General features: G+C 33.8%; 1 protein-coding gene across 4 annotated transcripts in view; it reads right to left on the reverse strand.

Moving 5' to 3' along the window:
• ADGRV1 (adhesion G protein-coupled receptor V1) overlaps positions 1 to 24,716 on the reverse strand; it is a 583,497-nt gene that overhangs the window by 487,634 nt on the left and 71,147 nt on the right. For all 4 annotated transcript variants that reach the window (XM_074383772.1, XM_003920760.4, XM_074383775.1 and 1 more), the window contains exons 11-21: positions 23,600 to 23,823; positions 18,828 to 18,954; positions 18,550 to 18,735; positions 17,605 to 17,785; positions 16,721 to 16,884; positions 15,511 to 15,634; positions 14,188 to 14,454; positions 9,978 to 10,104; positions 9,127 to 9,344; positions 7,742 to 8,485; positions 3,308 to 3,681 (exon numbers count right to left, since the gene is read on the reverse strand). In XM_074383772.1, coding sequence (XP_074239873.1) covers positions 3,308 to 3,681; positions 7,742 to 8,485; positions 9,127 to 9,344; positions 9,978 to 10,104; positions 14,188 to 14,454; positions 15,511 to 15,634; positions 16,721 to 16,884; positions 17,605 to 17,785; positions 18,550 to 18,735; positions 18,828 to 18,954; positions 23,600 to 23,823 — 2,736 coding nt within the window. The remainder of the gene's footprint in view (positions 1 to 3,307; positions 3,682 to 7,741; positions 8,486 to 9,126; positions 9,345 to 9,977; positions 10,105 to 14,187; positions 14,455 to 15,510; positions 15,635 to 16,720; positions 16,885 to 17,604; positions 17,786 to 18,549; positions 18,736 to 18,827; positions 18,955 to 23,599; positions 23,824 to 24,716) is intronic.

Here is a 24,716-nt window from a genome sequence, read left to right on the forward strand (position 1 = left end):
TCATTTTCATGAAAATGTCTGCTAAGTACTCAAGTCTCAATAAAGTCAAGTTGTCGGTCATTTTTTTCAAGTAAAAATGGTGTGCTACGAAAACAGCAACTAGTTCAATGCACAACTAAAAATCTGCACAAGCACTTTTCTTCAAGACAACTATCATATTTCGGTAATTCAGCATAAGTACTTCATTTGTGCTTCTCATTTGTGACAAAATACTTAAAGCACAAGTATTCAAAGGTCTTTTTACTGCTTCATCAAAGACATTATCTGAAATTAGCACTTTTTAAACTATGGGTATGTGGTGGTAAATGATAACCGGTTCCATTTGGTGCCACTACTTTGATGTGTGCAAAGATGCCAGCAGCTAGCAGTTTTGGCCACCATTGTTTTTGCAGTACAAATCTCATGAAAAAGGCAAAAATATCTCAGTGGTTTTTTTCTGTGTGTTAGTTTGTTTTGAGACACAGTCTTGCTCTGTCACCAGGCTGGAGTGCAGTGGCATGATCTCGGCTCACTGCAACCCCCACCTCCTGGGTTCAAGGGATTCCTCTGCCTCAGCATCCCAAGTAGCTGGGACTACAGGTGCACACCACCACACCCCACAGGTTTTTTGTATTTTAGTAGAGATGGGGTTTCACCATGTCGGCCAGGATAGTCTCAATCTCCTGACCTCAAGATCCACCCACCTTGAGCTCCCAAAGTGCTGGTATTACAGGTGTGAGCCACTGTGCCTGGCCAATATCTCAGTATTTTTATTAAATTAGGTTTGGTCTTGCAGACCCTCTGAAAAAAAATCTCAGCAAACCCCAGGGATTCATAAGCCACACTTTGAGAATGATTTAAGTAATCAATAAATATTGATGATTATGATAATGATAGTAAAAATATGTGAAGATTCCCATCTTTAGATCATATCAAAATGAAAGTAGAAATTCTGTGTTACTACTATTAACATTTTCAGACATGAAAATTCGGTAATCTTCCTGGCAACCAATTTACAATGTTTAATCTTTTAGACTTAACAACAGTTTTCCTATATTAACCATTTAAACATTTCTCTTTCCAATATAGATGCATTCTATTTATCTCCCAGATAATCTTGGAAAATAATCAATCATGTTTTCTTTTTCTTTCCAGCAGTTCTACTAATTTAGATACTGTGGCCTATATAGCAAAGTTCTATCTTCTGAGATCAAAGTCTTAACTGGCTTTTTTCAAGTTCAGAGATTTTCAGGAAGAGGCAAAGTTGGTAACTAGGTGGAGCTAAACCAAGTACAATTTATCCATGGAACTTGGGAAACAAGGCAGCATTAAGTATTAACTATAACGGAAACTAAAGAAACACTCAAAAACAATTCCTCATTTTAAGCAGGTTTTAAAATGTGTTATATGTTGTTTTGTTTTTTTTCAGTGTAGTTGTTTATGTAGCATAATTGAACCTAAATGTATGTGATATCTGAATTGCTATATGACTTTTCATGTCTGGATATTAAAATATATTCGTAAGTTCCAACAAAAGTTTCTTGAATACCTGCTATGCTCCATTCTTAGTGTTATCAATGCAGTAATGAACTGTAAGAGCTCTTTCATTTTTGTGATGGAAGGTGATAGCCAGTAAATAAGAAGACTTCTAAATAAGAAAGGGAATTTAAAAGTGTGAACACTGCTACAAAAGAAATTAGGCAAATGGAGAGTGGTCAGTAGGGAAAAGGGGATCTGTTACTTCACTAAAGACCTGTCTTTGGATCTGAGACTTGAATGACTAAATATGAAGATTTTAAAAAAGAGCTCTCCAAACACAGAGGCCAGCAAGTCACTGAAAGTGAAGCAAGGCAAGTTGGCTGGAAGCAGACTAACCAAAGGGAGAGTAATACAAGATGAGGCCAGAGTCAGAGGCAGGGGCCAAGTCTTGAAGAGAACTGAAGGGAACCTGACTTTACATGGTACTCGCAACTTGATGAAACCTGTCTTTTTAAAAATAGAGATGATGAAATTAAAGACATAGGAGGAGAGACAACAGGTTAGTAGTCTCAAGACATGGGTTCAAATTCTACTTCTTCCCATTATATCTTAGGGGCAAAAAAAGAGGAAAACTAACATTCATTAAGCGCTAGTAACTGCCAAACTCTTAATCAGGTACTGAATTTGATCTTGTTTCATTTTATTCAACTTGCGTTACTTATTTTCTCAGGCCTGTAAACCTCAGTTTCTAATCCAAGAAAGAGGAGAAAGTAATAATACGTATGGCACCTATATTATGGATTATCAGAAAGGAACATAAAATGAAATATGTAAAAGTTATTTGATAGCTGAATACGTATTTATAGTATTATCCTCTATAGATAAATATCTTTCTTTTTCATGTTGTAGATTTGTATGACATTTGTTATTGCTAGTCTAGGATATTCTATTTCTGATGTAAAAAAAAAAAAAAAAAAAAGACCACACTACTTGAAGATTTCTTATGACTGTCACCAAACCAAAGGACTAACGTGGCAATAAAGACACTCCAGAGAGCCAGGCATTCCAATTTAAGCTAGAATGAGCCTATAACCTAGATTTTTTTTCAAACTCTACTCATCCATTTTTTAAACATCATTTCAATTTACCTACACACCCTTCTAAACCAATTAGAATCAACTTGCAAAGGGAAAGACTCTTGTTCCTTGGCATCCTTTCATGGCCATCGAGCTCTTGCTGTCACACACAACACCTGGGAAGTAGTTTCATGCGCTCTCACATTACTAACAGGAAACTAAGCTGATTACGAATCTTTGAAAACATGGAAAGAACTGATAAGGACAGGAAGACAGCTTAATGAATTAAGCTGGCCAAGAAGGTTGATAAGAAGGGCATTTACACCCAAGAAGAAACTAGCTACTCAAGCACGTTTCACATGTGTAAAAATAAAACCTCAAAAAATCGTATTTTAATAAAGTTGCAAATACAATTATTCATACAAGCTTTCAACATATATTATTTCATTCACGTTAATGGTATCCAAAATAGTAGCCAAAAGTAAATATGTAGAGTATAAACATGCATTATTTGAAGAGCATTAGCTTTAAAGCAAATTGCTAGTTTCATCTGCTAACTTATTACTTCTATCAGCTCCTTTAGTTGATTCAAAGGGTGAACTCATAAGAGTAAGAATTTTATAATTTATATTTGCAATCACTGGCCCTAGCGTACTTCTGGAGTTGGAATAGATGCTCAAGCAATCTTACCAAATGAAGGAAAGCTGAGTCCCAAACGAATCCACTTACAATGAATTCTTTAAACTCCAAAATTCTCCAAGCTCACTACTCACCTCTGGTATACAAGCTCCTGTGAAACCAAACAAGCCATTTGCATTGTCACTTTTTTGTATTGTTAATCTTGCAGTAGTATTTTCTTCGGAAATACGAGCTCCTCCATATACAGAGACTAGTTTAAGAATGAATAATTCTTCTCCTTCCTCCTCATTGTCGTCTCTTGCAGAAATAATGAATGATTTGTTAGTTTCTCCCTGTCTGAACTCCAGATATCCAGAAATGGGGTGTAAATCACTTTTTGCAGGCATGGCATGAAGTTCATAAATTTCCTCAAGCGTCAGTTTCCGCTCATAGGACCTCACATCCTGCATCAGACCTGTAAATCTGTCACTGCCATTTACCCCTGCTCCAATTCTCAGTATTCCAGGACCTGAAATTAGAGACAAGTTTAAATGTTACAATACCTTCAACTGTCGTGTCCTAAATTATAAATGTGATTCAGAAAGTAAGTCAATTTTACTGAAAGACATTTTTGGATAAATAAAACGTTTGCATAACTAGTATACAATGAATTGGATATGATGCTCTATTATGATTTTTAAAAAGAAATCCATAATCACTAGGATTTATGATATTTTGTACTAAAGGAATTGGTAACTATCTTCAGATTAGATGATATCCTTAAAAGTAACTTCTATCAGTCTGTCAACATGTCTAGACAAAAAAGCATCTGAACATATACATACACACATACATACAAATGTATACATGCATGTATGTGCATGTATGTATTTGGATAGTAATTTATTCCATGATATTTTAAATTTTACTCTTGCACATTTAAAAATGGAATTATTCAATTTCATCACAATTTTTAACTAATTCATTTTTAAAATTTACTTTAGAGATATGATTTTGCTCTTTTACCCAGGCTAGAGTGCAATGGCATGATAATAGCTCACTAGGACCTCAAACTGCTAAGCCCAAGCAATCCAACCACCTCAGACTAACAAGTAGCGAGGACGTCACTACAGGAGTGTGCTGCCATGCTTGGCTAATTTGTTTTTTAGGGAGATGAGGTCTTGCTATACTGCCCAGGCTGGTCTCAAACTCCTGGCCTCAAGTGATCCTCCCAAAGTGCTTAGATGGGAGGATCTTCAAGGCTTGATGTGTTAGACACACACTCAGTTTAAGTTGTGAGAATTCATAAAAAGTATTTCTACCAGCCAAATATATCTCTTTATCCAAATGACTAATAGAATAGATGTAGAAACAGAAGTAGTTCTTCTCAGAAACATATGTAAGACTTGGGGACTTTAAAAAAAAATAATAACATGCAGCCCAACTGTGTCACTATATCTCAATAACAACACTTTTCATGATTTCACTAGTTCTCCTTTCTTTACTTGTTCCTTCTCTAATAACTCAACTAAGATATTTATGTAAGATCTTTAGGTAAGACGAGATCTTGACAGAAATTCTGGAAAAAAGTACAAGCAATTTTCTTGTCAATAGCCTCAGTGAAGGCTGTTTCACAAATCTCCACCCAGATGGCTCTTTCAGGGTAGTCACAAGTATCCGGCGTGTTATTGCCATGACTGCTCCCATACCAACTCCAGAGACCACCTTTCTGCCCAGAAAACCAGAATCACCTTTTCACTGGAGCTCCAGATTGTTTGGAAAACCCTATGATGTTGTCTCTCCTACTGAATTATCTGGCAACGGTAATCATATAAGTTCCCCTGATTCTCACAAAACCATGTCATAGGTCGCATTGTTAGCATACTATCTAGAGTCAAGGATATAGAAATGATCACATCTCCTTTAGTTATGTTTCTATGATATGTTAAGAGAAATACTGACCTAGAGGTTAAAGGCTTATGTTCAAGTCTTGGTTCCCCTATTACTTGTCTGTGCAATGCTAGCAAATTTATTTACTGACTCTGACCTCTATTTAATGCATTAATTATGAAGTACAAATTAGGTAATGTATGGAAAATGCCTTATAAATATAAAACCCTATACAAATTTGAGAATTCTAAGCACTTTGCTTCTATAACTAATTCTCTTAAACAAATGTGATCATTTCTCTACTTGTAGTGTTAACGACTTAAGTTATAACGCTAAATCATTCAAAATAAAAGTTATAAAAATACCAATATATTACAGTGGTTCATGGAGGGAATATGGTAACTTTCACTCTGAATCTTAATCTACACTTTTCAAATGTCATGGAATATGCATGTGTTATTTTGACAAGAAGAAAAATACTGAAATATGTATATAGTGTGTGTATATGAAAATGTTAACAGTATGCTTAATGTTTATAGTGGCTATCTCTGAATGACTATAACAGATTTTTGTAATGATTGTAAATTATTTTTATTGTAAATAATTTCTATTTTTGTTTTATATGTCCAGCTTACAATTTTTCTGTTTAAACACAGAATTATTTCTTTTAAATACACCTTTTTTGATACTGTAAGATACTACTACAAGTCTACCAAAAGTAAAGATGGAAAAAGCTAAGAATTAATGCAGTGGAACTCTCATACACTAGAGGTGAGAGTATAATTAGTTCAACTATTTTGGAAAACTGTTAGGCATTATCTACTAAAACTGATTATTTGTACACACTGTCATTCAGCAATTCCATCTCCAGGAATGCGCTCAACAGAAATGCACATGGCAGCTATATGGTCATCAAAAAACATGTATAAGAGTATCTACATATAATATATGTAATATTATATATATAGTACTATATATAATAGACCTGAAAACAACCCAAACAGAAATTAAAAGTAGCACTAATAAATAATGTTACAGTTACATAGGAGAATTCTATATGGTAATGAGCACAAAATATCTACAACAGGCAAAAATTTGTAGGAACTTTACAAATAATACTGAGCAAAAGAAGCCAGAGTCTCAAGTGTACATATTGTTCAGTTATATTTACATAAATTTTAAAATAGGAAAAGCAAATCTTATGCTCTTAAACATGCCAATAATAGGTAGGCAGGGTGCTGAGTTAGCAACTGGAGAGGAGTCAAAGGTGGCTTCTGGAATACTCTGTTTCTTGATCTGGGGGATGATTCCATGAGTACTGGAGCTGATGAATTTAAGTTTTAAAAATTTCATTTATCTGTATATTTATAATATATATACTTAAATATTTTTATAATATAAAATGCACTGCAGTGCATTAATATATATATAAATTTATATATATAAATAAATATATAAATATATATAAAATTAATATATATATTAATATATATATTATATATATATAAATATATATATATAAATAAATATATATATAATATATAAATATATAAATATATATAAATATATATTTATATATAAATATATATAAAATTAATAACTTTATATATACTGTTAAACTTACCTTTCCAAGTTACAAATTACAAAAATAACAAGTTCTTTGCAGTAAGCCAGAGAAAAAACACCAGTTCCCACTTTGCCCAATCTTTTCCATTCTCATTCCACCAACACTACCATCACCGAAAGAATCAAGGCTAACAGATACTTGTAGGTGTCTGTTATTCACATGGCCAAAAATTAGATAAGACCACAGACTGCTGTAAGCACAATCCATGGTATTGAAATTGTTAGGTATGTGCATGTTTCTTTGGCCTATTTTTTTCTTTTCCCCTCTGGGAAAAAATACAACCAAATAACTAATTTAAGAGGTTCAGAGGAAAACACTCTATTAAGCTATAGCCATATAAGCTCTACTCTATCTTCCACAAAATATAAAAAATAATGAAACCATAGGATAGAGGGGTTGAGAGGGAATGGTGACTATAATGCGGATAACCAGTGTTTGTGTGCACACACACACAAACGTGCTTCTTGAGGAATCAATACGTGACCTAGTTTAAAGACAAAAAAGATTATCTCTTTAAAGCACTCCACGAATTCACCAAGTTACCTCCTGATAGTATAAACCCATAATCTCTTTTCACTGTGATGTGATTTTTCTCTTCTGCTTTCTTTTCAACCTCATGCCCACCACCCTCTAACTCCAGCAATACTGAACTAGCAGCAGCTCCCTAGATACAACATGCTGTTTCACATTTCTATTCCTTTGTTCATTCCTCTGCCAGGAATATCACTCCCCATCCCTCCTACTATCCACAGAAGGACAAATGTTCCTCTTCCATTTTTTTCTTTTCTTCCTACAAGTTATCATCATGATATATTACACATCTCTCTGTTAGGGCTTATTCCAGGTTCTTCAAGTCCAAAACTGTCTGATTCATTTCTGCAACACTCAGCACAGAATTTATCATGATTTTGGCAGACACATAGTTTTGATTAAAGAAATTAATCAAATGCATTTCAAACCAATGCATAAGTAGAGTTTCAAATACATGTTAGCATTTTTAAAATCTAAATTGTAATGAAAAATTTTAGACACTTCAAATTTCAGTGTCTTAACTGTGAATGATGACCCTCACCATCAGTAATGGCTTCTCCTTTCAGACTCTTGATTCCCCTGGGCATTGCATGTCCATCCAGGTAGAATTCGATTATACCATCATCCAGGATAATTAGTAGATGAAGCCAAATACTTTCTTCTAAATATTTCATGACTGTTGTCTTGGCAATGTATGTAGCATTGGAACCCAAAGTTTTATAATGAAGGGAAAGTATCACATGGGATTCATTTGTTTGAATTTTTACCCCGTAGTAGATGCTTCCATTACCATCATCCTTTGCTATAATGAATCCATTCGTATTGGCATTGGGCATTACCCAAGCTGAGAATGTAAAGTTGGCAATTGTATTATTCCTGGAGGGATGGTATTTTGGACTAACAGTCCCAAATGCACCCTCTAGTCCGCTGAAGTACAAAGCATCTGTTCCACTATGGTGATGCCGCATGTGCTGCTGTAAATGCACACTGGTGGGGAAAATTCCAACCAGTAAAAAATCTATCATTGGTGGCAAACCAGCAGGGAACTCACTGGACAGTATTTCCCAGCCCAGTCGTACATCACCAAACACACCCCGTTGCCTCAAAATGGTGAAGTTAGTAATATAAGACATATCATCTTTAGACAGGACATCTTCTGCCACTTCTCTCTCTAAACACTCTGAATCCAAGATGAAAACTCCAAAGGGATCATCATTGAATGGAATCATTACTGTCACCTGGAGGTTGGTTTCTGCTAGTTGGCCCCCAGGACCTGGGGATCCACCTGTAACAATAAAGTTTATTAGTGAGGAGCTAGAATTTCAAGTACTTTCTAGTATAATGTGAGGAAAACAGAATTTGTTTAGCAGACAAACTTCTGGTTAAGTAATTTACTCATTATCAATGAACAATAGTGTCACCATTGGCTTTCACCACATTTTAGGGGCAGGAAATAAAACAGTATTAGTTCAGCATAATTTTATTGATAATCAGTCAAACCTGAGAAGAGCGTATGAACTAGAAAGGTTTGATTCTGTGCTTTAAACCAAAAGTGATGCAAAAATTCATTGCTTAAATTATGACACAAAGATCAAGCTTTAAGCTTCCATGAATCTTTATCTCTTACCTTCCATTAATGTCTTATTGAAGACACTATACTTGGTGTGCAGAAAGTCTATTTGCAAGTTTGAGGATGGACGTAGGCCTCCATCCCTAAAACTGAACTAAACTAAGATCTCAGAAAAGTGAATGTTAAGAGTAACACTCGAATCAAGAAGGGTATTTTGACATTTCAAATCAGATAGTCACGACACAAATGCTTCACCAATTGCATGTTGTATACGGCTTTAATTATTCAAGTATAAAATATAAAATTTAGTATAAATAAGACATGGAAATAAAATAAGACACGGAAAAACACAGTACCTGAAATGTTTACAAGTTTTAAAATATAAAATTCATTGAATTCAGGAATTTCATCTGGAAAAGCATGGAGAATGATCGGTTTTGCTTCTTCTCCCTCCATGAAGTTAACAGCTCCTGAAGTTTCATAGAACTCCTGTCCAGGCTGCAAAGTGGAACCATTCTGGAAGAGCTGCCATGACACAGAAACACTGCCAAAGCATCCTCGGTGCCTCAAAATCCTACGTAATAAATTAAAGAAAATTTATAAGTAGTGGATCTTACTGTCTAATGAGAGCTTCTGGTGTTATCAAGGAAACATATTTTTACTATCTATCATCTTTCAATAAACAAGCCAGCTAGTTCTACTAAGCAAACTATGAAGAATTTCATGGGAAGAGAAGAATGAGGTAGAACGTTAATAAAGAGAAGCAGTCTTAAAAGTCTTGTCTTCAAAATCCAAACTGAAAGATAACTTCCAAGCTCCATCACAAAATACTACATGACAGTTGTCAAAAGTTTTCCAAAAGCAAAGTACACGGTGGGAGTAGTCACATATCATCTGAGAGCAGAGTTCCTAAAGATCTGGGATAATTCAAGCTTCTCAGTCTCGTGAAGGATTGAAGTTTGAATGAGGGAGGTGGGGAGAATAATTTCTGCTTGCCAGCTGAAGTTTTTCGTTTTTTGTTTTTAAGATAAGTGGCAACAGCATACATAAACAGAGTTTACCACTCATTCAGACAGCCAACTTTGAAATTACTCAATTCTTCAATTATTAAATTTTGAAGGATTAACAATATTTCAGTTTTTCACATACTTAATGGTTTTATTTTATTTCATTCCATTTTAAATTTGCCTTCTCTAAATATGCTTACCAAAATGCATTAGTCTTTCCTTCTTCCACTGCTTTGTCTATGGGCTCCAAAGAAAAAATGCCATTTGGGTCATCATTAGCTTCAATTATTACTGTAGCTATTCCATATTGATATACTACTGTATCACCTAAATTAAAAATAGAAAAGTCAAAATAACAGAGAGTAGCTAACTATTAAATATATATATTTTTAATTAAGAAAGTTTATAATTCAGTTCAAATTTTTAGCAAGAATTCCTCACTGCAGGTCATACAAACAAATGCCAAATACTGCTCCATATTTCCATGATGTTTATGTAGACACCCATACATACAAACATACATACAAAGAGAGAGATGGCCACATAAATTCAAGATAAAATAGCTCCTATTTTGTTTTTTAGTTACAAATTAACTATTTTATTGAAAAACTCACTTTTCTTCAAATAGGAATATAGCTTCAATAGCTTAATTAGAAATCAAAAATATAATTTTTTCAAATTTCAAATTTTTGAGGGATATTCTTTTGTGTCATAAAAATAATAAAGGATTACCCAATAACATAAAAATACTACTGTCCATGTTTACTGGAATCAATGGCCTGAGCATTCCCCTTTACATCTCTGCCTTCGGGCAGCAAAGTTTGATCTGGTTGTACATAGAACAAAGCAATCACCACGGTTTTGAGCTTGCTTCCTTTCTACTCCAGTTCTTTGCACAGCATTTTGGCACTGCTACTTCCCTGAGGTCCTTATCTCTTCATCTTTACTCCAGCTGTTGCATAGGGGAGCAAGTCCTTCCCATCTTCACTCACCTAACTTATCACTCCTGAAAACCCACCTCAAGCAACAAGTCTTCCAGGAATTGTTCCCTGAATCTCCAAATTAAGCAAAGCACCTCTCCAGTGTGCTCTAATGGCACTTTGCTCTTTGTCAGTCTATCATAACAATGATCATATTACACTGGGACACACACATACATACAGATATACACACACAATTTTACTATATGGTCCTTGGACAAATGATTCTTATTCAATTCCATGCCCTGAAAAAAATAGATGCTCAGTAACTGGTGCACAGAATTTATTTACTGATGAACTGATGCAACTAACGCTTTCAAAATTAGATGTATACAACACCTACAGCTAAAATTATAGAAACAAATTATATATAGCAAACCAGCTCATCAATAAAAATTATACAAATATGTAACTGTACTCAACTTCACTTCAAAATTCAATGGAAAAAAGACGTAAAAATAGTAAATCATTGTGTAGAAAATGCTTACAATAAATAAAGAGCATATAATAAAATCTAACAAAAATAATAAAACCGAATTTTGGCAGGGTTCTATTATCACGTGCATTTGTAATGCAACATGTCCCAGGTGGTGCTGAAAATTCATTCTGTTTCTCTGCAAGATGAACTGGGAATATTTAACAAGGGCTTGAAGGATGGACAAATCCTCTGATTCAATATCAGAGCATATGCTCTAAATGATAAGTATCTGGCTAAACAGCCACTGCCAGCACTAGGTCATGTCAGAGATGCTGTCTCTACAGAGTCCTATCATGGGCCCACTGCCAGCACTAGGTCATGTCAGAGATGCTGTCTCTACAGAGTCCCATCATGGGCCCACTGCCAGCACTAGGTCATGTCAGAGATGCTGTCTCTACAGAGTCCCATCATGGGCCCACTGCCAGCACTAGGTCATGTCAGAGATGCTGTCTCTACAGAGTCCCATCATGGGCCCTGCAAGTCCTTGATGTTTCCATATCATAATGGAGGAAAGAAAAAGAGGAAAAGAGCTATTACAAATTCTAGAGATTTTTGTCATCTGAGCCTTCTTAACTGAAGTGACTGGATTCTCAAATGCTATCATTTCTGAAAAAATATCAAAGTCAAATGAAGCAGCAGTACAGGTAACACACATACCTCAGGCCAATAACCCAATCACATCTTGTGTTCTCCCTCTCTCTTTCTCTCAAAATCGAATGTGTGTATATATATATATGTATATATAAATATATACATAATATATACACACACACATATATACATATACACACACACACACACGTATACATATATATATATACATACACATATATATATATATATATATTTCTGCAATGACATATTTCACAGAATAAACCAACTAAACTCTTTTTCAAGAGCCAATTTCCAGCTGGGCACAATGGCTCACGCCTGTAATCCCAGCACTCTGGGAGGCCCAGGTGGGTGATTTGCTTGAGGTAAGGAGTTCTAGGCCAGCTTGGCCAACATGTCGAAACCCTGTCTCTACTAAAAATACAAACATTAGCCAGGTGTGGTGGTGCCAGCCAATAGTCTCAGCTACTCAGGAAGCTGAGGTAGGACTTGAACCTGGGAGGCAGAAGTTGCAGTGAGCCGAGATCACACCACTGCCCTCCAGCCTGGGTGACAGAGTGAGATTCCATCTCAAAAAAAAAAAAAGTCAATTTCCATACTCCTTACAAGAGGTTTAGAATGTTTCATCCATTATTTAACCACATTGGCATTTTTTTTCCTAATGATAGTTTAACCACAGTGATGTTTTTTAGATAAAAATTTTTATCAGAATCACACTAATAAATGTCATTGAGAATTTATTTCCAGAGTAAATTCTATTAAGATATTGTCACTCCATCATCACTTTTCTATACTTTACAGTAAAACTTTGTTTTTCACTTTTACTTCACTAAAATTGTTTTTATCTGTAGCAATTCCTTTCATCTAAATTTTACAATAATGATTGGATTCACCAAATATTTTTGGTCTACATAAGATCTGAAGATGTGTTTTGCAATTGTGAAATTGCCCTTGTGGCTTTTTTTTTTTTTTTTTTTTTTTTTTTTTTTTTTTTTGAGACGGTGTCTCGCTCTATTGCCAGGCTGGAGTGCAATGGCATGGTCCCAGCTCACTGTAATTTCCATTTTCTGGTTTTAAGCAATTCTCCTGCCTCAGCGTCCTGAGCAGCTGGGACTACAGGAATATCCCACCACACCCAGCTAATTTTTTTTTTTTTTTTTTTTTTTGTATTTTCCATGTTGGCCAAGATGTTCTTGATCTTTTGACCTCGTAATCCCCCTGGCCTCTGCTTCTCAAAGTGCTGGGATTATAGTATAAGCCACCGCGCCAGCCATGCCCTTGTGGCTTTTTCCTACAAAGTCAAATTTTCCTCAAAAGATAATAGTTTTTAGTTTTAACTTTTTTGTGTGTTTTCTTAGTTAAGCTATGTGAAAAATGAAAGGCAGAGAAAAACAAAAGGAGAAAAAGAGGAAGGGGAATAGAAAGAGAGACAGCAATCAAGAAGGTCAAAGAGAGAGGGAGAATAAAAAACACAGCTAAAACAGTAATTAAGAGATCTCTTTCTCTTCCTCTTTCTCTTTCTAAATCTTTCAGTCCCAAAGGCACAAGGTGGAACACAATGTTGGCAATCCACTTGGGGTGGTAGGTAGGACACCACAGCGACCTGATGCAAACATTAGAGCTCACGAGGGCATCTCTGTGGGAGAGCACACACTATTGTATTCAGGGTGACGGGGCATCATATCTTTAACTTACTCTCAAAAGGTTCAAGGTGAAAAAAAAAAAAGAAATATCAAGAGAAGCTATAGGCCTTTCCAATTTAGAGACAAATAGAGCCCAAACATTCCCAAATCCCAAAGAGTGGGGTCAAAACATCCTGTTTCATTTATAGTATGGAAAAGAAGGACAAGCACGTCTTTTTCCCTTGCAAATTGTCATTCATTTTGGCCATGGTTCCAGAGAATTATCAAACATTTGAGGTTAGCTGCCTACAGAATTAAGCTTCCCAACCAAGTGTGCTAGCACCGTGCTCCAAGGAAAATGCTACAGGATACCCATCCCCTAAGTGGCTGGGTGACTAAGCAATGCCTAGGGAAGCCATATTCCCAAGGCTTGTTACTTTTAGCAGTAAGAATTCACTTCCTTGTATATCAGAATTTTCTATTGTGCCATATTGTAAAGAGAAGGTTAAAAAGGATGCCATCAAGTACACTAAATATGTAAATGTTCAACACATATATTCCTCACCCCATTTCTCAAGAAAGCAATGAAACAATTTTGCCCTTGAACAGTACAAATATAGTTAGGCCCTGCTTGTCCCCATTATTGGACAGTAGTGCTTAATTTCATCTTATTAAAGCACTGTGGCAGATCTGCCATAAAAAAGTATAATTTACTTACCTGTTGAATTAAAGAGGGTGATATAAAAAGGCTCATCTGTTTCTGGGATACCATCTTCATTAACAAATATAGATATGCTCTGCTCTCTACTTTCAATCTCAAAAATGAGCGTTTCTCCTTTTTCAACAGGAACAAAATCTCTCTCTCTCGCAGTAGCCTTCCCATCCATGGTAGCATACTGGACTGTGCAAGTCACATCAATAGATCCATTTCTGAGGACTGTAAAGTTGGCAGTTTCACCTTCCTGAACCCTCACTACACGAGGTTCTGAAATATCCACAAAGAAAGAACATGTGAGCTTTTCTGATTCCATCACATATTTTCAGATCACATTGTGCTTCTCCCTGCCCTCCATGAGAGAAGCCTTCTACCGTGTCTTTGCTAAAATAATTAGCTCTGTTCCCAACTCTGACATGAGTCCCCTCTGATTACTTCAATAGCCAATGGTTGTCCTCTTGCCTTAATTCCTACAAAATTCATTATCTTCAACATTGAATTTGTCACCAAATTGCATGCTATTTCAAATCCTTTGCCTACTATTTCATAAATCTCATTTCCAAGTTGAGGATTTAACTTCCTTGAGAACAGGCCCCGTGGTCTTACCTTTTATATTTGTCACAGCAGTTGCCAGAAGTTTGAACACAAGGCTAATTCATTAAGTACACATTAACTGAAGGTTAAGAATGTGACTCAATAAAATATAAAAGGTTTAAAATATTCCTGCATTTGGTAAATTAACCTATGTATAGATGACAAAACCGATTCAAGAAAGAATTAGACATAAACCGTTTCATAAAAAAAACTAAAAGATGCTTCAGGTAGCAAAAGACAGCTCTAAATAAAGCGTTAAAGTGGCAAAATGAGAAAACTTTAATTAATATTTCCATTAAAGATTAGTTATTATAGTACATGGCCATTCATTAGGCACAATACTCAGGTCCTTCTAATACATAATCTAGCCCTGAACCAGCTAGACTGTGTATTAGAAGAATCACATGGAGAAGTATTATCTTCTGCACAAAAGAAAAAAAATACCCAGAAATGTGAAAGGGGGAAAAGTAACAAACCAGTACTTATTTTCCTTTGCTTTAGAAATTTTTTTTAAAAATATTTGTTAAAACATCAAATAAATTAAATAACAACCCTCGAATGAACCATAAAATCCTATTTAAACAAGCATCAATTGGGCTTTATTGAAAATGTTCAGTGAAAAAAATTGCTCTGTGTGTGTGTGTGTGTGTGTGTGCGTGTGTGTGTGTGTATACATATATATACACTGCTTAAGAAATATGCAAGCTCATTCAAGTAAGATAGCAATACCACCTGCAAAATAAATTGGGTCATCATTTCTTCTAATCCTCAGAGTTGCAGTTGTTCTGTTTCCCACTTTAGCTCCTCCAGTGGCATTCAGTAAGATAATGGTAAATTCTTCCATTTCTTCTGGAATCTTTGGAAAATGTTACATGTTTTAAGTCAGGTGACTTATACATATAAATTGCATTACATATTCTTGAATTATTGAGGTTTTTTTTAAAAGCACCATTAATGTTATTATTCATTTCCTTTTCTGAGGCAAAACCTTCCCTAACATATTCAGATAAAACTCAGACCACCCCCAAAACTATATTCATCTGCATTCATACAAACAGCCACTTTATTTAGACTATGAAATTTAATGGAAATATCGATATTTTGCCTTACATAAGCTAAAAACAGATATACCACAGAGGTTATATTATTTCTGTAGGAAAATGGGAACCATGCTGATTTTTAAGATGAAACATAAAAATAACTTTTTGAACACTTAGAGCAGAGTTTGTCATAGTAACTAAAGCTCAGCCAGCTCACAAGGCCTCTTACAAAGCTTACTAAAGTTTCACCTGCATAGGTCATACAGGCCTTACTCCATGCCCTAACAAGATTTGATTCTCCGTATTTCTGAGCCTAAAGGGATCCCCAGGTGAACAGTTTATTTTTCACTTCATCCCTCTGGTTCTCCCCCAAACAAAACAGAAGTGTTAGAATTTTGTCTCTTGAGGAATGGGTCTGAGGGAAAGGGGACTGGCCTCCATAGCTGTTCTAGGTGCCACTCTCCTCAGAAAGGTTCACTCCCTGTTGTTGCTAAGATCTTTCTATTTACTATCAGAAAGAAAAAACACCATGTTTGGTCCATGACTCATATGGCCCCATGTCTTGATGCTGAGACTGAACCGCAGAATACTTGATAGATGGCTTTGCCTTCAAAGGGACTAAATACAAGCCGAGGGCTTCACCTCTTCCACAACTAAGAATCCCTGATACTGGATACATGAGCAATGTCACTGACCACTGTCAGTTCTAGAGTTCAACATGCCTTCAGAGAAACCAAAAAGTAATACTGTTCTTTTGGCTTATGGTCAGACACTGTCACACCTGAGTTCTTTATCACAAACTTTTATCACAAAATATACTACCAGATGTTTAATTATTTAATAAAAAAATTATTATTGAGCAACTACCACAAGTAAGGCAGAAACTTACACGCAACATTTACCTCATCTGGAAGGGAGTAAATGGTGATATTTTTAAAAAATTCATTATCTCCAAAGACAGTAGTTCCTTGTATGGGAAATACATCTTGCGTAAAGTCTGGACTAACCACCCATGATATACTAACATCTCCAAAGTTGCCTCGATTTCTTACTACATCATAAACAGCTGCAAAACAAAAACATACTTAATATATATGAATACATACTAAACTTTAAAAGGATGAGTAAAGAAATTGGTCAAATAAACAAAAATTAAAAACACCTTTTTTTAATAAAAGCCAACTATTTGCTTAACACAGCTTTTAAGGTACATATAAAAATATATTAGCCTGTTCCTCCCTCTGTAGGTATATAATTAATAGAATAAATGGACTCAATCTTTTCTAGTTTGGGATTTCAGAAGTCAGTTGGCATGGGAAACAGAATGATAATGAATTAGGCACACCTATCATAAAGTCTGTAAGGATATCTGCTAAAAGCAGTTACAGAAAGCTGCCAGCTCAAGTGTGGTTTCCTTACCCAGACAAACACTGCTCTAAAAATAAAATATTTATCATTTCCTGTCACCTCAATAGTTCCCTAGCAATAGTTCTTAGTTTTAAGGTTCTCCCTATTTGGATGGACTTGTGCTTGGGTGTTTTGAGTTGCACTGCAGATGCTTAATTACTATCAAAATATAACTGAAGTCATCAGTATCATCACAACACTATGTAAGAAATATAAATCATAATCCTAAATATGACTCTTAAAAAAATTCTTCACTATGTGGAATTTCTAAGGCAGGGTGAGCAACTGGAAATAACTAGCTAATAAAGAAATAACTAAAATATATATATATATTTCTTCTTCAGTAAGCAAATACAATATAAGATACAGAATAAATTACCACTATAGATATCATCTCCTTTGCTTTCATTTATCATCACAATTAGATCATCAGAAACAAAGTCTATAATCCCATGAGGATCATCATTTTTCAGAATCGTTATATTGACAATGGTAGCACTTCCCAACTTGCTTTCCCGTTCTCCATGGCTGCTGAGGACTACCCAGTAGTGTTCATCCAACTAAAATGAATGTGTCAAAAGTGGGGAAATTATAAAGTTGACATTTTCAAAACCAATTAAAAACTATAAATATTCAAGAATATTATATACTCAAATTTTCAGAAATGTATAACTCACTAAAAGGACAAAAGAGGTGATATTATTCCTGAAGAAATTAATATTCTCCTGTCAATTAAGAGAGATGCCAGAAATATGTATACATTGTCCAAAAAGAGACAGAGAGAAACAATGGTATTACTCTAAAATGATAAGAAAACTGAATGCTATCACTGATGATCTAGTCATTTAAACTTACAAGAGTGAATAAAAATTAATTTAAGAGCTACACATGCATTGGTGAGTAAGCATAATGGAACTATACTTGGCTCCATTAATATAAAACTCTAATTTCTTTTTTTCAACAAGTAATTCTACAGCAGAATTTCTACAGTTTAAAACCACATCATTCAAAGTTCAGTCAATACGTATTACCTAAAGGAAGCCTTAACATGAATAAGCTAAAAGGAGATGAAAACTGATAATACACTGAAAGTCTAAAATTATTTGGTATATTTTTATGTGAGACAAAAATACACCATTTTAATTTGAATGAGTCTTCATTTTTTAAACTTTTGTTAAAAATTTTCCAAATCTATGTGCTTCTCAATCTTTTCTTGCCCACCTCTTTCCTGTCTCCTTGCCAATGTTCAAAATATTTATATTCATAATATACCAAATATTATCAATCTTACAGAGAAATACAAAGAAAAAATAAAATCCCATACCTCTGGTATCCCATCCAATCTTGCTAGTAAGGTGATCACTATCTCCCTTTCTCCAGGTTTAAATTCTAGCACTCCCGTGTTTCCATAGAATTCATTGCTATCTCTTGGCTCTACTCGGTAATGTAGAAACTGCTTAACAAGGGAACCCCTCGATCGGATGATGTGGAGCTCTACAGATTCCCCTTCCTTTAAGAAAAATCCACAAAAGTTGAAATCCTTTGAGATCACTCTTCTGAAATTGTGAGCAGGGAATAAATGGAAGTTTTTTTCATACTTACTTTTATAACATAGGGTCCTCTGGAAGCAGGAGAAAATTCAAAAACTCCCCCAGGGTCATCATTTTCCAAAATAATTAGGTCACGACTAGTATATCCAGATTTCAGCACTTGATTTTCCACGTTAACCCTAGAGTAGTCAGAGGAAAAAATGGCACCCACTACTTAACAGGCTTACTTCTGAATTTTGCAGGCTTTTAAAGCAGTATTTACAACTCTTCTAGATAATGAAAAGGAAGGCTATTGGGATTTAGACCTTACGTGAATTTACGTGTGTTGAAATCATTTAAAATCAAAACAGTTTTACTCATAACAGTTATGAAAGAACTTCTATTTCTGAATTCACCACCTTTTTTTATTTGACAAAAGCTAAACACTACATATGTACACCAAGAATACTGTAACCAAAGGTTCTCAATATATTTATATAAAGTATCAAAATTTGCAGATTTGATCCCAGTTTCAGAAAAATTTAACTTGTAACATGTAGCTAGAAGATATCTTAAAACATAATTGTTTCGATTTTACATACACTTGAATTTATTTTTTAAACTCATTACATAAGATTATACTAACTGAATAGAGCACATAATAGCTAGATAACTAAATGGACTAAAGAAAGCCATGCTGACAAAAGAAATAAACACAATTATGATTATATTTTAGGAATACGTTGTGGTTTCAAATGCCTTCTATTCTCTATAATTTTAAACCCGTGCTTTTTTTCTTCTAGTATAAAAGAAAACATAGGACATATAAGAAAAAAAAAGAATAGAATAGATCTGAGATGCATGACATGTTATACCAATTCCTACATATCTCCAAAAACATATGAAAACAATATGTTTTTTTTGTTAATTTCTGGTTTTAACTTTCAGAACATAATTAGAATGATCAAAGGGACTTGGACTGCAAGGCTCTGAGGGTTTAAAAGCCAGCAGGCTCATAAGAATCATTAATCCTGCAAGCTGCTCTAAACCTTTCCAAATGTCACCTCCTATTGAACCAAAAATGTACTCATGCTCAGACTTCAAATCACAATGAAACCACAATTCGTATGTAGAAATATATAGGGAAAAAAAGCTCACTTCCTATTTAACAGAGAATCTGAATTAACAATCCTTCCCAGTTTTTAGAAATCTGATAATATCTAGCATGCTAGTAGCCACAGAAGAGAGTCTAAATAATAGGAGAGTCATTTTATATTGTTAAAAGAATCATATGATTTTCATAGCAAATTTGTCCATAATTTACATCAATAGCCTCATTAATTAAAAAATTTTATATCCACATAAGCTAGGAAACAAAAAACTGGATCAGAATGTAAATTATAAAAATCCATTCTGAACATTAACAAATTTATTTTTACACTTACTTAAAATATGCTACCCTTATGTGAAATGCAAATTCTGAAAAGTTCTGTATACAGCTCTGAGATATAAGCAATAAATTGTATCTTAGATGTACTCAAAAAACCAATGAAACAATTCAGATAGTTGATTGCTAATTCTCTGTTAAGCTGCAAGATTCATAAAAAATGTTGGGTAAAAATTTCAGAAGTGCAGTACAATAATTATTCTTGAGGTTATGTGTACCTAGAAGGAAAGTTAATTTTAAGATCCTTTAAATGTGACTGCACTAATTGTCAAACTTCTTAACAAATACTTAAAATGCATTCACAGTGCAAAACTATTAGGACCAAAAATAAGTAACTTTGTGTAAATTCCTCTTATCATTGGAAAATGAAACTGCACACAAAGCATGCACATCCAGGTGGACAAGCAAAATTTCCCAAGACCTGTAATCATGCAGAAGAGCAGCTTTGTCCAAAAATGATGACTTGCAAAACAAAATACTAAATCACCAAAAACAAGGTATTATTTTGTACACTTACCCAAAATACACGACAAACCTTTCAGTTTCTACCCTGTCAACACAGAAAGAAGTGTGGGAGGGGGGAAAAGGAGGCAGGGTATCATTTGCCAAAATCTCACTAATACTGCTAGAAATTTAGAATGGCAGGAGAAAAATAAAGCTAAAGAAAGCCTTCCTTTTTTTCCCAAGAGCTAGTAATGTTCGTTTTATGGGAACTCTGCACCCTGAATTCTTTGCTATTGACAAATGCTAGCAAGAGGTTCAGCAGTTCCCACTTATGGAAGAAGACCCCATGGCTAGCTAGCATGTCAAGATCCATTCAAGACATTCCTTTCCAGGCCTCCTCCAAGGAGCTTGTGCCTGCCAAGCACTGTACAGGCTCACAAACTGCAGCAGCTGAACAAATTTCATTCAGCCCTGCTTATAATTACTTAGTAGCTTTAATTAGGTTTAAAAAAAATAAAAACCTCTAGTCTCAGATCTAAAGCCAGTTGTTCTTTGAGTTAGAAAAAAAAAAAAACTCTGTAACTAGAGAAATCTATACCTTATATCATTTGCACAGGAATATACTGAAGAAGCCATATGATTATATCATTTAATTATGCCAAACATTACTTAAATACAATTTTGCATCAGAAAACCAAAACACTTTTCCAAATCCCCAATGTTTTTCATTTTCAAACAGCCTTGAAAGAACATGTCAAAATGTAAAGCCCTAGAGCTTCATTTTTAAAGTCAAATGTATCATTTATAAATCCAGGGTTATATACCACATATATCCAAATTCTCTGAAATAAACTGGCATAATGAAATTGTTTGTGATTTGAGGAAAACTAAATAGAATATTTTTACCCAGCATGGTATTTGAAACAACCACAAATTTTTTAGTACCAGGGCAACTTTTGTCTAAAGTTAGTTGAAATACAGAGAATTTGAACTTGGATTTGACATTGAGAGAAAATTATAAACTGTTATCACATTAAACTGTTAACTATTTTATTGCAATATTGTGGTTTATTGTAATCACAGTAGCATTCATTTATTCTTTCACTCAAACTTTGTTAAAAAATTTGCAAAATTAAGAGGGAGTTTTTGATAAAATATGGGATCTAGATTTTATTTTACATAACTAAATGTGTCTGAACATTCAAATTTGCTCATTCTTGTTCACACACAATTGAGATAATGCAAGTATGCACCAATTACTAATCAAATTAAAACATTTTAATATACATTTGAATTAATTTTCTCTATTTGAAAAGAACCAGTAATTTCTGAAATTTTCTACCTTATGATTTGTACTTTCTTATGTACTATTTTTACCCATAGGAGGCAGAAAAAAAAGTAAGAACAAAAGAAACCCTTAAAAATTACACTTAACTTAAAATGTTTACATGGTAAGATTTAAAAATGAATATTTTGAAAGAATATAAAGAATAGTCACTAACAATTTGCAGATGGATAATCCAAATAATTCTTTAAACATTTAGTTGTGAGTGCAAACTGTCAGCTAACAAAGTTTCTATGGATTACTACAGCATTGGTTTATAATCACTCCTTCTTTTTCTTTAGTTATTTTCCAGATTGTTCACTGAATGTTTAGACTTAATGCTTTACTTAGTGAAAAAAGACAAAAATGAAAAAAAGAATTTCCAATCTTCATTAGATTTTACTGATTTTTGATCATATGAAATACATTTTCTTAAGATTTAAGTCTAAAACATATATTAAAATCATATAGGTCATCTAGCCTGTGTGAGTGTGTGTGTGTGTGTGTGTGTGTGTGTGTGTTGTAAATTGGTTTTTGCTTTGGGATTTTTTTTTGTTTGCTTCGTATTATGGTTGTTTTGTTTTACACTTCATGTAAGAAAGTAAGTAAACACAATATGGTTTTGAAAGAAAGCAAAAGGAACAGTGGACATTCAATAATTTGTTACATTCCATATTTTTCTTTCACATAAAAATAAAAATCAGTTACTCATCAGATTTTTTTAAATGTGTTTAGACAAAATGCCTACAAAGAAAAACCTAAAAGACGATGATATGGAGAGATCCAGGGATTATATAAAATAACTTTTACTTTAGTACGAATAATGTAACACAAAGTGTTCCTTAAATTTATGTTTTATTGTTTCTAAATATGAATTGCACAAAGCCCTCAAGTCACAGTAACCTTCTCTAATATGAATCAATTTTCATATAAAGAGACTTGTGTTAGAGAGAAGACTGATTCTGATTTCTTAAAATCATTAAATCATTAAACACAGTATTTTATATATTTATAGAGAATTTTCTGAATTGCCGGAAAAAAAAGCTCTTTGAGAGATTGTGAATTTTTCTTAATATAAATTACCCACTGAGAAATGCTAAGTCAATTCTTATTATTTATTACTAAAAAGGTGTCTCTTAAATTTGTGCAACTTTTGATTCTTTAGAAAATGGTCATAAAATCAATGCTTAAGTTCTGTGTAAAAAACAGAATTTTATTGTATGAAGATTAATGTTTTCTTTTTACTCCCAAGCTCTAATCTTCTCTTCTGTTGAGCAAAAAGCCAGCAGAACTGTTTGCTTAACCTAACATTTTAGATTTGCTGGGTCTTTTTCTTTTAATATAACAAAATAGTAGCTACATTTCATATTTATCTGATACCTTCCATAAATTCTCTCTGTAGTTCTTCTTCACAAGAAATAGCAGGGTAAAAATTCACTGAAGGATACAATTACACTCATAGTCTAATCAGAAGCCATCAATAAATAACAAAAAAAGTCTGAAGGCCAGTATGACCCTATTTCCTTTTTTTTAACTTTATATATATAAAAAAAGAATAAAACAAAAATCAAAGTTATTGAAGAGAACTCAAACATACATGCTACTGAATATTACCAAAATGGGTTATTACCTGTCTAGAGAAAGTGTTACAGTTTCGTTCATTTCTGGTATGTCATCACCTTTGACAGTAATGTTGATTGTTGTGTCACTTTGCCCAGATAAAAACAAAACAGAACCATTAAAGGGACCTACATCATCTGCGGTCACTGATTTTGAATTAAAGCCAGAGGGCTTCAAACTCCAGTAGACAGTAGCCTGGCCATCAGTTCCATCCCGATGTAAAGGTATGTATACCTTATAAAAAGAAAAGAACAGGACAATTTCTTCTAAAATGCATGTTCACAAATTATATAAGCTTTGCTACTGCTATTAGTTTGTACATATATTAGTGTGTGAACATACGTATTCTATATAGAGAAGTGAACTATTAAATGCATTAAAACTCAACCAAACAATCCTCTAAGCATAGAAATACACTTAGACATATTTATATTAATTTTTGCTAATCAAATTTATATACAAAATTACCCTCACCCAAAAATGTGTCTAATCTGGATTTGTCCTAATAAAAGACAAATATTTTAAAAGCCGAAGAATTGTTAAAAACATTGAGTAATCTTCCTAAAAAATAAATTTCCATTAGAGGTTCTCTGAAAATAGAATTTGCTATCACAATATAAACTGAAAAATACCAGTGATTAAAACTGGAAAACCATATGTCATGTAAAATACATCCTAAGTGATGGGGGTAAAATTTTTAAAAAAATGTTTCTAACCAATAGGACAAATACCATAGAAAAAAAATCAGATACTTTATCGTGACTGTAGATTACCTTGAGCAAGTTACTTAACTTCTCTAATCCCAATTTTCTCATATGAAATAAAGCTAATGATTTCCTATTTTGCAAGTTTGTGGTGATTAAGTAAAGTATCTAGAACAGTGCCTCTCTACAGTACAAAGCTAAATAAATGGAAACTATTATAATAATTCTGAAACAAACTATTTGGTAGTTTCAATCAAGGGCAGTACACTTTAAAAATATATAATAAGAGGATCACTATAGATTATGATGAAGTTTTTTCAAAAGAAGAATATAAAGTAATATTTAATGGTAGATTATGCTATTCTTTTTATGCTCCTAAAAGAGGAGTATCCTCTTTTTTTTTTTTAAATTTGCCCTTTAAAC

Source organism: Saimiri boliviensis, chromosome 1 (assembly GCF_048565385.1).
Source record: "Saimiri boliviensis isolate mSaiBol1 chromosome 1, mSaiBol1.pri, whole genome shotgun sequence".
NCBI classification, from domain to species: Eukaryota; Metazoa; Chordata; class Mammalia; order Primates; family Cebidae; genus Saimiri; species Saimiri boliviensis.